At 43.1% G+C, this 12,605-nt stretch overlaps 1 protein-coding gene across 27 annotated transcripts in view; it reads right to left on the bottom strand.

Annotated features, from left to right (window-relative positions):
• Window positions 1-12,605, bottom strand: part of MAGI1 (membrane associated guanylate kinase, WW and PDZ domain containing 1) — a 472,724-nt gene that overhangs the window by 114,049 nt on the left and 346,070 nt on the right. For all 27 annotated transcript variants that reach the window (XM_028719478.2, XM_028719473.2, XM_028719477.2 and 24 more), the window contains one exon: window positions 6,823-6,942. In XM_028719478.2, coding sequence (XP_028575311.2) covers window positions 6,823-6,942 — 120 coding nt within the window. The remainder of the gene's footprint in view (window positions 1-6,822; window positions 6,943-12,605) is intronic.

Raw genomic sequence — 12,605 nt, 5'->3', positions numbered from 1 at the left:
TAGCCAGAAATGCCAAGAACTGATACGGTCAGAAAAAGCTCAGGTAACAAGGTAAGTTTTTAATTGTTGACAGAAGCACCTAATAGTTGGAGCCCATTCTGCATCTATCGGATATCAATCTGCCACAATTTAGTGATAAAGTTAAAATGCCTTTGATACTATTTTTCGTTTTATTTTATTTTATGTACCTGTAGCACCTGACGTATAAAATAGATCTAAGTGGTGTGGGATGAGTCTAAAAAGACAAATATGAAGCCTCAATGCAAATCTATGCAATGCTAATAAATATATACAGGTATCAGTAAGAGAACGTCTAATGTGCCTTCCCAGGCACCTCCTCTCATGCTCCTGGCTCTCCCTCAGAACTCAGCCCACGCACCCTGGTTCTCAGCCAGAGCCCAAAGAAACCCACAAGTCACCTCAAAATCTCTCTCGACAAAGAACCTTTTGGCCTCATCCTAGTCTCTCATTGTAGGCTGCCCACAGCAATCAATGAGTGGCACTCCTCACACTCAAGTTCCAGGCTACAGAGGGGTGTTTGTTTCATGGCAAATAGGACTCCGTCCACTGATACTTCTTTCTCCAGCCTTTGAACACCTTTTCTCTTCCAGCTGCACATTGTTGCGACTCTACTGGGAAGTCCGCACCCATGATTCATACGGTAATACAGCGGTTCCCAAAGTATGTCAGGACAAGCTTGCTTGACTGAGTTTCTTCAACCAAGAGCAACAAAAAAACAGACCCACAACATCTTACATCTGACCATTTGCACAGCAGTTTCTAGCCATATGCATCCAGCCAAAGTTCAACTAGATTCAAGCGACAACAAAGGAGATCATAGCATAGGACACACATGGGGTGGTTCACACGTAACACTAGACCAAGGATTTAATACTGTGTCCAGGATCAGGAATCTGTGAGCTTCCAGGCGTTGCTGAGACTCGCAAGTTCCTTCCAGCCCCAACCAATATCAATGGGCAAGAATGATGGAAGCTGGAGTCCGGAAACTTCTGGAAGCTGACAGATTCCCCTGTGCTACACTGGACCAAATGGACACCGGACATGTGCCCCTCCCTTCTTTAAATGCCTGGATAGCAATTCAGAAACATTTGATGAGCAGGTGTGTAGAACCATTAATACAGGTATCATAGGAGGGACCACAAAATAATGTTATTATTTGTAACCTGCCCATCTAACTGGGTGGCCCCAGGCACTCTGGGTCCAACATATATAAAACATAGTAAGTGATGTGGCATCATTACATCAACATTTTCTCTACACTGCAAAGGACAATCAGTTAACTGTCGGGGTGGGAAAAACTCCACTCATGTAACGTTTGGTTCCAGCCAAAGATAATTTGTAAGGTTTTGATGGAGTAGAAAATTGTTTACCATCTGTTTGATTGGTTGCTGTGTTGCAGGACTGTAATTTATCAAAAGTTAGTGAGTGGATTAGATTTCACAATTTACCCTTTGGCGCCTTTTACACAGATCCACATTTATTGTTACCCTTTAGGCTCATTTGGATAAGGCGAAGTTACCTTAGTTCCCCAAATATTATCTCAGGAATCCACAGACCATTAAATTATAGCCCAAATAACAGCGCTGCAGAGAGCAGCATTCAGCTTTCTAACAACGCAGAATCATAATAGCTCCTTTCTCACGGCGGGTGGAATGAGTGGCCTTCAGTGGACAAAATGAAATCTCAACAATGCATTCATCATAACTTCAACTTTCTGAAATTAAAAGGCCACTGCCAACCCTTGTCAAGGACAAATTGCATCGTGTTGGAAATAAGTTGAAAAGTAATAAAGACCAAAGAAACAATAATCACCAACACCTTTTAAAGGTAGAACTTACACAACACCGATGTTATTTCAAAAAGAAAACTATCAAGAAGAAGAAGAGTTTGGATTTGATATCCCGCTTTATCACTACCCTAGGGAGTCTCAAAGCAGCTAACCATCTCCTTTTCCCTTCCTCCCCCACAACAAACACTCTGTGAGGTGAGTGAGGCTGAGAGACTTCAGAGAAGTGTGACTAGCCCAAGGTCACCCAGCAGCTGCATGTGGAGGAGCAGAGAAGCGAACCCAGTTCGCCAGATTACGAGTCCACCGCTCTTAACCACTACACCACACTGGCATTGCCTAAAAAAGTTTTAAAAGAGAATAAGCATAAGGAGAAAATAAAATACTACACTGCAATTAGATCTTGGTGATCTAATGGGGTCAAAGGGCCATTCGGATTACAGTGGTACCTCGGGTTAAGAACTTAATTCGTTCTGGAGGTCCGTTCTTAACCTGAAACTGTTCTTAACCTGAGGTACCACTTTAGCAAATGGGGCCTTCCACTGCCGCTGCACTGCCGCTGCACAATTTCTGTTCTCATCCTGAAGCAAATTTCTTAACCTGAGGTACTATTTCTGGGCTAGCGGAGTCTGTAACCTGAAACGTCTGTAACCTGAAGCGTATGTAACCTGAGGTACCACTGTACTGAGTTGATCTGTTGTATAGAAACATTAGTAAGTTCATCTTATGCTATGAATGGAAACTAATTGCTCTGTTCCTGACAAAACCGCTCACCTTCCCAAGGGGGCGGAGTTGCAGGCTGGCCATGAGCACTCTCTGTGTATAGCAGGGGGCGTGCCGATACCACCCACATCATTGGGAGTCCTGGCCGCGTCACGACCCACAGCCAACCAATCTGGTAGACCGGGGGACGTGGCTCAGATTTAAACATCCACGTTGCTGGGGCTCAGTCTCCTTTTCTCCTCCTGCATCGGATCTCCCGCCCTCCCGCCATATTTTCGTGCGTTCGCCATCTTGGCCTTGCTATGGACTACGGTTGGTCGCCTGCTGCGGAGGCCAGGTAGGAATTTTCCCACTTGGCAAATTGGCACCAGCCACAAGGTTTTTGCCTGCCTTGTAGCAATCATCACAACTTTGTAAGGTTTGGCGGTTAGGCATTGGTAAACCTGGTTTAGGGGAGGGGAGGTTGTGACCTTCACTTGCCCCTCCTCTTTAAGGGTATTCCGTTAAAGGGATCCGGGGGTGTGGATCCTGTCCGAAGCCCGGGTATAGGCTAGGGCCATGCCATGACCCCATCGGTGATCCTGGGGGAGCTCACAGTTGATGTGCATCAACAGAGCTCCCCCTACTGGTGGTTGACCCTTATGAGACTACCTGCATGGTGGGCAGGAGTTGGATATAGTCGGTTCAGTTCCACTGCCTAAGCCAATACTGCTCACATCTGTTACCAATAAAGTCGTGGCCTTAATTATCCCATTAACCCAAAATATTGGTGTCCGTGTGTTTCATTATCTAAGAAATGGGGTGGGGCTTGGGGCCTCGCTATGCAATATATGCCACATCTACAACCACCTAATCTGTTCCATCTTGGTTCTGAGTCCTGGAAGACCTGCTCCTTGGCCTGCCTAGCCTAGGAGGGTGGGGTCCTGATCAATTCAGCTACAAAGGCTCAATTATTGGGCTGGGGTATTGGTTAGCGGGTGGTGCTGTGGGTTAAACCACAGAGCCTAGGACTTGCCGATCAGAAGGTCGGCGGTTCGATCACCGCAACGGGGTGAGCTCCCATTGCTCGGTCCCTGCTCCTGCCAACCTAGCAGTTCGAAAGCACGTCAAAGTGCAAGTAGATAAATAGGTACCGCTCCGGCAGGAAGGTAAACGGCGTTTCCGTGCGCTGCTCTGGTTCACCAGAAGTGGCTTAGTCATGCTGGCCACATGACCCAGAAGCTGTCTGCAGGCAAACGCCGGCTCCCTTGGCCTATAGAGCGAGATGAGCGCCAAAACCCCAGAGTCGGTCACGACTGGACCTAATGGTCAGGGATCCCTTTACCTTTACCTTTATTGGGGGTTTTTAGGGCGGGGGTTGTTGGGGAAGGCTGTTGCTGTTATTGATATTAATTTTTGTATCTTTATTTTAGATCTGATTGTGATTTATGTGGAAATTATTCAATTTGATTGTGTATATATAAACAAAGGACCTATCCACATGATGCTTACACAACCCCACTAGGCAATAAAATGAAAGAACAACAGCTCCCCATCTCTGTTCTTCCCTCTCTCCCTCCCCCCTCCCCCCCATTGTACTTTTCAACTATTAAACCCCTCAATGGCCCAAGTAGCTGACTGTCTCTCCTGATAGCAGCCTGTTTGTGTCCTAAGATCTGTCAGAGAAAGCTTCTACATGCTATGTTTCAATGAAAGAGCAAGCCTTCTTTGTTATGATACCATAACTGTATCATAACAGCTGTATCTCAGTCGTGTAGTTTCTCTGACGGTGGTTTACTGCTTTGCCAGTATTTCCACAGTTGTTATATTTTATAGTTGTATATTTGGCCTTGCTTTGTACACTACCTTGGCATCAAACTGATGAACGAAAGAGCCTAAAAAAATATTTTGAACGGTAAATAAAATAAACAGTAAACTATCTCAGGGCTCCTCCATTATTTGCAAAGAATAGGAAAAACTCAGAGCACACAATCGAACAATCCTATGCATACAACTTCATGTGTAAACATGAAAACTGGAGTGAGTCGGTTTAGGGGTTGTCTGCAAGTATTTGCAAAGTTTCATAAATTTGGAATTCAGGCCTGAATTATTTTATTAATAAAAAAATAATGAGCTTGAGGTTCTGAAACACAATGGAACCCTTGACTAATATTCCTAAGGCAACTGAGTTGTTAATTGCTTCCGAACAGAACTAAATCTTCATTGTTCAAAATGTATGACTTCTTGTTGTTTTAAAAGGCCACCTTATTACATTTTGAACAGACCTCGACAGAAGTAATTAAAGATAACTTCTCCCTCTCCTTGACAAATCTATGCTTCATGCCCAGAGGATGAATCATAGCATCTTAAAATACTCTTAAATGAAATAAACTTGGACGGGGTGGTACTTTGCTGTGATACAAAGAAGCCTTGAGTGACTTGACAAAAATCTATAAATGCATTTCTTGTCCTGCCTCTGGAACATCAGCAGCCAACATGGTACCTTCTGAATATTGTTGAACCACAATTCCCATCATCCCTGACTGGCTGGGGCTGTTGGGAATTGTTGTTCAACAACATCCAGAGGGCATTACACACACAAACACACACATGCTTACTGTTTATTAATATTATTACTCACCATTACAAAATCCTGAAAATAATAAAGATGTCCAACTTGCAGTCAAAAGCCAAGATGCTGAGTAAGTCATTAAAGTTGTAACAATTGTATCAATAGCTATGTTTAGGGAAGTTTTTGATATTTGATGAATGATTGTATTTTAATATTTTGCTGGAGCTGTCCAGAGTGGCTGGGGAAACCCAGCCAGATGGGCAGGGTATAAATAAATAAATTATTATTATTATTATTATTATTATTATTATTATTATTATTATTATTATTAGCTTTACAATTCTTCATCCTCACAACAAACTTGAAAAGCAGGTCACTAGTGATTCCCATCACTGCAACTTGTCAACTATAAACTCCTATAGCTGGGTGGGCACAGGACCTGTATATTTTCAATTCTCAGCCAATAATTCATCATTTTTACTGCAATTTTTGCATTCTTCTGTAGATTAAAAAGACAAATGTCATTACTTCTCCGAATCTCAGCTAGGAAGCCTCCCTAAGTTTAAGAAGTTAAGTTTATAGTCAGAAAAGCTCAAACACTGGCTTAATTCAGGCTAGCAAAAAGCAATCCCATTCAACTCAACCCAGAAGAAAGCTTCGCTAAATGTTACAGAACTTTCTCCCAGGTAAGTGTGTAAAGGATTGCAGTCTAAAAGGCAGCAGTTGTCAAAGCAGCCTGCAGCACCATTAACAAACCAATACATCCAAAGTGGTTAGTGCGGCATCCGCCCAGGCAACCCAAAATAAGTAAATAAATAATGAAAGCAATAGGTCTTCATTTACTTCAGCAGGCATTTGGATGGGACTGAATGTCAAAGTTGCCAGAGCTCTTATTGATGAACCCACGCAGGCATATTTGCAGGATCTCTGTGGGCTGCCTGCCTATACGTAACAAGGCTCAATTCAAAGTGTTAATGCTGGCATGCTTGACTTGAATAACTTGGGGTCTAGGTATTTGAGGGAACACATCCCAACCCTGCAAATTAGCCAATCTAGATCATGAAATGGTGGGAGGTGGGGGGACACTATACTCAATGATGGCTGTGCAGTGACATAAGACAGGGTCTTCTCTATAGTGGCCCTCTGAATTTGGATCTCCCTCTCCTTAGAAGTATGGATGGCCCCTACACTTTTGGGCTTCTTATGCCTTATAAGAAGTGTTTGCTCATGCAGCCCTGAGGGGAATTTGTTGTTGTTGTTTGCCCTGAGGGGAAGTAGTTGTTGTTGTTGAAAGGTTTAATATTATTCTCATGTTGTACTGCAGCTGTTTGCATAGAAACATCCCTCTTTTTTTGCTGCTTTTTAATAATTTCCTAATCTGTTTATTGTTGTGAATTGGGTTCTGTTTTGTGTAACGTTTTGGGATCTATCTTTGATGAAGAATGGTAAAAAATACAATGCAATGCAATGCAATACAATACAATACAATACAATACAATACAATACAATACAATACAATACAATACAATACAATACAATAAAATCCTCAACACTGCCATGTTAATTCCTGCCTTTCAAAACACTGTTTTAAAGCTTTTAAAGGGGGTGGGATTGAAATGGTGCCATTATAATAATAAAAAGCAAGCGGTGGCCCTAAGTTTCCCAAAGAAGTTCCCCAAGCATTTCTAGAAGCTGTCCTTCATCACGGGGATCTCGTTGAGCCCACATTACTACGACATACCTTCATAGGTTCCCACTTCAAGAAGAGTCCCGCTTTTTTCAAGCTCAAGAAACTCCTGCACAGTCAGAAAGTTATAGTCCACACCAGGCACTTCTCCTTCTCGTGGAGGACGTGTTGTGCCTAAGGGGAGACAAAAAAGGGTAACAAAAATGACTTTTCAGGCTTCCTTGCCACCATCAGGGCAAAACAAGCATCATCGCATCAAGACATTACTGAGGGAAATGGAACCACGATCTTCTGGGGAAAGAGGCCACGTACCAAAGGAAAAAGACAAAGTAAAGTAGCACCATACATGAGTGTCTGCAACAACAACCATCCCACACCAAGCACAGTGCAGAGTCTAGCAGTGCCTTAAAAGATTTGCATTTTTTTAAAATGGCATAAGCTCGCAACAGCGGGTGATGCATTTCTTGGAAGCTGGATCTGTTGTCCCTGTGGATCCTACTGCCTGAGGCAGTTGCTTCACCTTGCCTCATGGGTGGTCCGGCCCTGGCTCTGGTCCAGGTGTCTGCAAGATACGTTTTAACTGAATCCATTTCTGGCCTTTGCAGGGAAGCACCATGCAAATTCTCACCAATTCCATATCCTCTCCAAGTCAACTTATACTGGGGAACTTGGGTGAAAACTCGCTTTATTCGATTTCACAAAGCTTTCCTCAACAACCCAGAACTTGCATGAAATATTTATTGGCATCCACCCCCACATTTTCCATCTGTCTTTTTATGACAATTACTAACGTTTTATCATCCTTCTCCGCCTTTGTTTACATTACATCAACACATCTGTCAAAACTGCAGACTAATTTTCTAAGGCATTTGAATAGTTCTACTTGTTTCAAGCCACTGCTCTTAATTTTCTGGGGATGCTGAAATCTGAATGTTGCAGAGGCCCTTTGCTATCAACGTAGGGTGGTCTGCTAAAACACTCTGTAAGAATTATGGATTCAGATGGGCTTAGATAATAATGGACTGGATCTAAAAGAACACAAATGGAAGGGGAGGCTGGAAGATCATAGAATCATAGAATCATAGAGTTGGAAGAGACCACAAGGGCCATCGAGTCCAACCCCCTGCCAAGCAGGAAACACCATCAGAGCACTCCTGACATATGGTTGTCAAGCCTCTGCTTAAAGACCTCCAAAGAAGGAGACTCCACCACACTCCTTGGCAGCAAATTCCACTGTCGAACAGCTCTTACTGTCAGGAAGTTCTTCCTAATGTTTAGGTGGAATCTTCTTTCTTGTAGTTTGGATCCATTGCTCCGTGTCCGCTTCTCTGGAGCAGCAGAAAACAGCCTTTCTCCCTCCTCTATGTGACATCCTTTTATATATTTGAACATGGCTATCATATCACCCCTTAACCTCCTCTTCTCCAGGCTAAACATGCCCAGCTCCCTTAGCCGTTCCTCATAAGGCATCATTTCCAGGCCTTTGACCATTTTGGTTGCCCTCCTCTGGACACGTTCCAGTTTGTCAGTGTCCTTCTTGAACTGTGGTGCCCAGAACTGGACACAGTACTCCAGGTGAGGTCTGACCAGAGCAGAATACAGTGGCACTATTACTTCCCTTGATCTAGATGCTATACTCCTATTGATGAGCTGCTTCTCAATGAAAGTGCTTCCTCGTTCCTCCTTATTTTTAAAAAATAATTCCTCCCCCTTCCCTCTTGACACCCCAGACCACCCCATTCGGCAGGAACCCCTCATCTTTGGGAGAGTCTTTCTAGGGAGGAAGAAGGGGTGCAAAATTCACCTCCCATGCCTACTCCCAGTGTTTCTCTGGATCCAACCCATTAAATATAACTAAGGGAAAGCTACCGTATTTTTCGCTCTATAGGATGCACTTTTCCCCTCCTAAAAAGTAAGGGAAAATGTGTGTGCGTCTTATGGAGCGAATGCAGGCTGCGCAGCTATCGCTGAAGCCAGAACAGAAGAGGGAGAGCTGTGCAGGAATCCCTCTTGCTGTTCTGGCTTCAGGGATAGCCGCGCAAAGCGGCTATCAAAAACATTTGATTCAGAATATTTTTTTTCTTGTTGTCCTCCTCTAAAAACTAGGTGCGTCTTATGGTCGGGTGCGTCTTGTAGAGCGAAAAATACGGTAAGTGCATCCATCCATCTGCCATTAATTTCAGTGGAAGAGCTACACATATTAGTTTTCTCTACATACAACCAAAATACATGCACACCACACAAACCAAGGCAGAGTATACTTGCACTGTTACTGAGATACAACTGTAGGGCTTTAAAGTTTCCATGTTCTACTTCAGCAATGAGTGCTCAGAGCAAAAACAAGCACATCTGAATCAGATGGAGTTTGTTCTTACAGGCACAAATTAAGTCCATTGCTCATCCAGGATGCTCAGAGAACAAAGAGTTGCCCAGGATGTTGATTTATTCATTCACACTTAGGATGACCCATTGCGTCTCATCTGGCTTTTTACTTGCGCTCTGAAGATAAACGCAACTAGAAGAGCCTTGTAACGTCAAGAAGCTAGTAACTTAAAACATACCAATTTCCACTGTAGCCTAAGATATAGTTTCGCTGGCAAGTCCCTCTCATTTTGTGGGATCAACGGGGCTGCAAACGCCCACATTCTGCATTTTTGCGTAGCGCAAGGATTACTCTCGGCTTCACTGCATCTAAGCAAATGTTCCCAACGACAATTCAGAAAGGTAGTAAAGAAAACAAGGGGCAAGGGAATTCCTGCCTCCGCTTTTCTGTAGCGAAATGACAGGCTGCCGGCTGGACACACGCCTGACAGATGGCATTTCAAAGGGTTTTTATGAACCATCTGGGGTGTACACAATGACTACAAACCACACTTACTACCAACCCAGGAGGGTTTTCCTGTTCAATGTTATTTAAGAGGAGACACAGAAAAACAGGCAAACCAAATTCAGTCTCTTTTCCCCTGCAATCTTTACATCAGCAATAAGTTCACCCTTTTCTCTGCTGAGTTCCTGAACAGGGAAAAACCCAAATTTTGCTATTAATTTCTAAAGAACAGTGTCAGAGGCCACGACTCTATGTACTCTGCAAGGTTTTGAGATAAAAACCAGCTGAGCAACTGATTTCACACAATCAGTTTCTTTTTAAGGAGTAGTTTTGTCAAAGAGAAATTCCAGTTTCGAGTTTTCCTTTCAGCAAAAACCGATCTCAGTTAAAAGGGAATTTAGTAGAGAAATTAAAACATCAGATATTGAAGAAAAGAAAAGCACTTAAAATGCTCAGTGAGGCATTTTGCAAAATTTTGAAACCGTTTGAATGATAAAACTTTGAATAAGAACGTGTTCCCAAGCAAAAGTAACTTCGTTAAAAAGCTAACCACTTGAAAGGAATCCAAAATTAGACCGCAGTCAGAAAGTTATTCTGAAAAATCAGAGCTCTTGCTCACTGTCTCTCTCTGCTCGTTCCCAGCTATGCACTTCTTTTGTTGTGCAAGGTTTCCTGTTAGGTTGCTTAATAAAAGTTGACACCCTGAGGCTAAATTAATCAGAAACTTGCTTACTGTAATATTAGAACAACACTTCAAGAAGCCTGCATTCAGTCACCTCAATTACTTTTGCATTATATTAAAACAATTATCTGATATTGCACCACAATTAAAGCATATGAACAGTCTTCAGAAAGCAGTTTAGGGATGTGCATGAACAAATGAGAACAGTTAGAGAATTTACGATGGGGCAGTTGGGACAAGTTAGGTTAGGTTTCCCCAGCCACTCTGGGTGGCTCCCAACAGATTAAAAACTGAATAAAACATCAAACATTAAAAACTTCCCTAAACAGGGCCGCCTTCAGATGTCTTCTAAAAGTCAGATAGTTGTTTATCTCCTTGACATCTGAGGGCTTCTTTAAGAGCTGTTGGTACTGGTCTTGTCCTTCGGTCTTTAACACCCCTGTCTGAAAGATCTCTTTGGTCTGGCCCCCCACAAGGTCTGAGGGACAGTGGACCGGCCCCGTGCTGAAAAAGTTTGCTGACTCCTGTACTGGTTTGTCACCTGATATTAATCCAGAGTTTCCCAGCAGAGATTTAACAGGGGACTTCAGCCAGGACCTTCGCTCTAAAGAACCGAAAAGGAGGAGGGGAGGAAGGGAACTTGGTCCCAACCCTTGTTTCTGGCTTCATAAACCACATGGACACGAAGCCTCAAAAGATCATCTGAACTGGGCCTGTATTTGTAAAATATTGTAAACGTTCCCAACTCTTTGGGATGAACCCAGTACCTAAAGTCTTCCAGGTAATCTAGGAGTCAGCTTACTTTCACCTGCAAAAACAGGGCTCCTTTGAGAGGAAATGCAGGATATAAATTTAATAAATGATAACTGTTACTTCCCTGTGCTGCAATCTGAAGCCACTCTGCCAATATGTGTAGAGTTTCTCCTACTGGAAACCCAAAATAAGCCAGGCAAATTTTAAGAAGATCAACTCGGATAGACACACACACATTTCTTGAATCAGTTGGTCTTTCCTGGGGATCAGCCTCTGCCATTATGCCTATAATGTACACATAACTACTTAAAAACTAATTATTAAAGAAAGCGGGTGGGGAGAAGTGAATGGTACTCTATCAAATACATTTTCTTAAGCAGAAGAAAATTAAAGGCATGAGTGTCTTTTACCCAGATGAAAGACAAGGGTCATTTTTTGGGGGGAGGGGAGGTCCTAACAATAACCCTCTGGAAAAAAATTGTGTCCTAGGGTGGTACCACAGTACCCCCAGAAACTCACTTTTGGTGCCCACCAAGGGCCCCTTCCAATCCATTTGTGTGCTTTTAAATATTTTTAATAATCCTTTTACCTTTGGCTGTGGTTGGTAGAGTGAATTAATTTGGATGACAGCAATTTAAACTAGTACGGTTTGCATTCTCAAGCTGTGTAGAACAATGGTAAATGGATGCATTTTGTCTATTATCTCCCAGGAAGCCTTATGCCATAATATGCAGACCTCGAAAAGTATAAAATTAATTTTTTACATATAGTGTAGTTGGGTGTGTCTCCCTACTGACTTCTTTGAATCAGTGACATAGTTTTACTCATCCAACTTGGAATCATCTGAGAGGGTCCCATTCCATCTCCACTTGGATATTAATGTTCTTGTGGTTCTGAAAATCTTCAGCAGCTCAGGGGATCCTGTATCATTTAAAGGTCACCCTCTTCAGCCATGTCATCTGATAATTTGGAAAGACTGCCTTACCTCTTTTGCATCTGTCACCTAAATCACAGTTAAATGGTAGGCAAGGGAGAAAGGGAGCTCTGCAGATCTGCTGACAGCAACACGAAAATGGAACAGACAGAGACAACCTGCTCCATATTTCCAGAAAAGGCAACCTGATTAGTGGCCAGGCACAAGTATGAACTAATTACCTGTGACACATAATCAGAACTATCCCAATAAACTGTGACAAAACCCTGAAAAATGCACCCAGCTCCAACACCTCTACGCAGAACTCTTGACAACACTGACTGTGTGCCTAACAACCCAAAGATGCTGCATTGCTGAGCCAGTTTTTACCCCAAGGGTCAGCAAACTTTTCCAGCAGGGGGCTGGTCCACTCTCCCTCAGACCTTGTGGGCGGCCAGACTATATATTTGGGGGGGGGGGTGAACAAATTCCTATGCCCCACAAATAACCCAGAGATGCATTTTAAATAAAAGGACACATTATACTCATGTAAAAACATGCTGATTTCCAGACCGCCTGCGGGCCAGATTTAGAAGGCAACTGAGCCAGATCCAGCCCCTGGGCCTTAGTTTGCCTACCCACATCCAGGCCATCTAAGAAGC

Source organism: Podarcis muralis, chromosome 2, assembly GCF_964188315.1.
Source record: "Podarcis muralis chromosome 2, rPodMur119.hap1.1, whole genome shotgun sequence".
NCBI lineage: Eukaryota > Metazoa > Chordata > Lepidosauria > Squamata > Lacertidae > Podarcis > Podarcis muralis.
The sequence above is the reverse complement of the archived record's forward strand: the minus strand, read 5'-3'. Positions and strand labels throughout refer to the sequence as shown.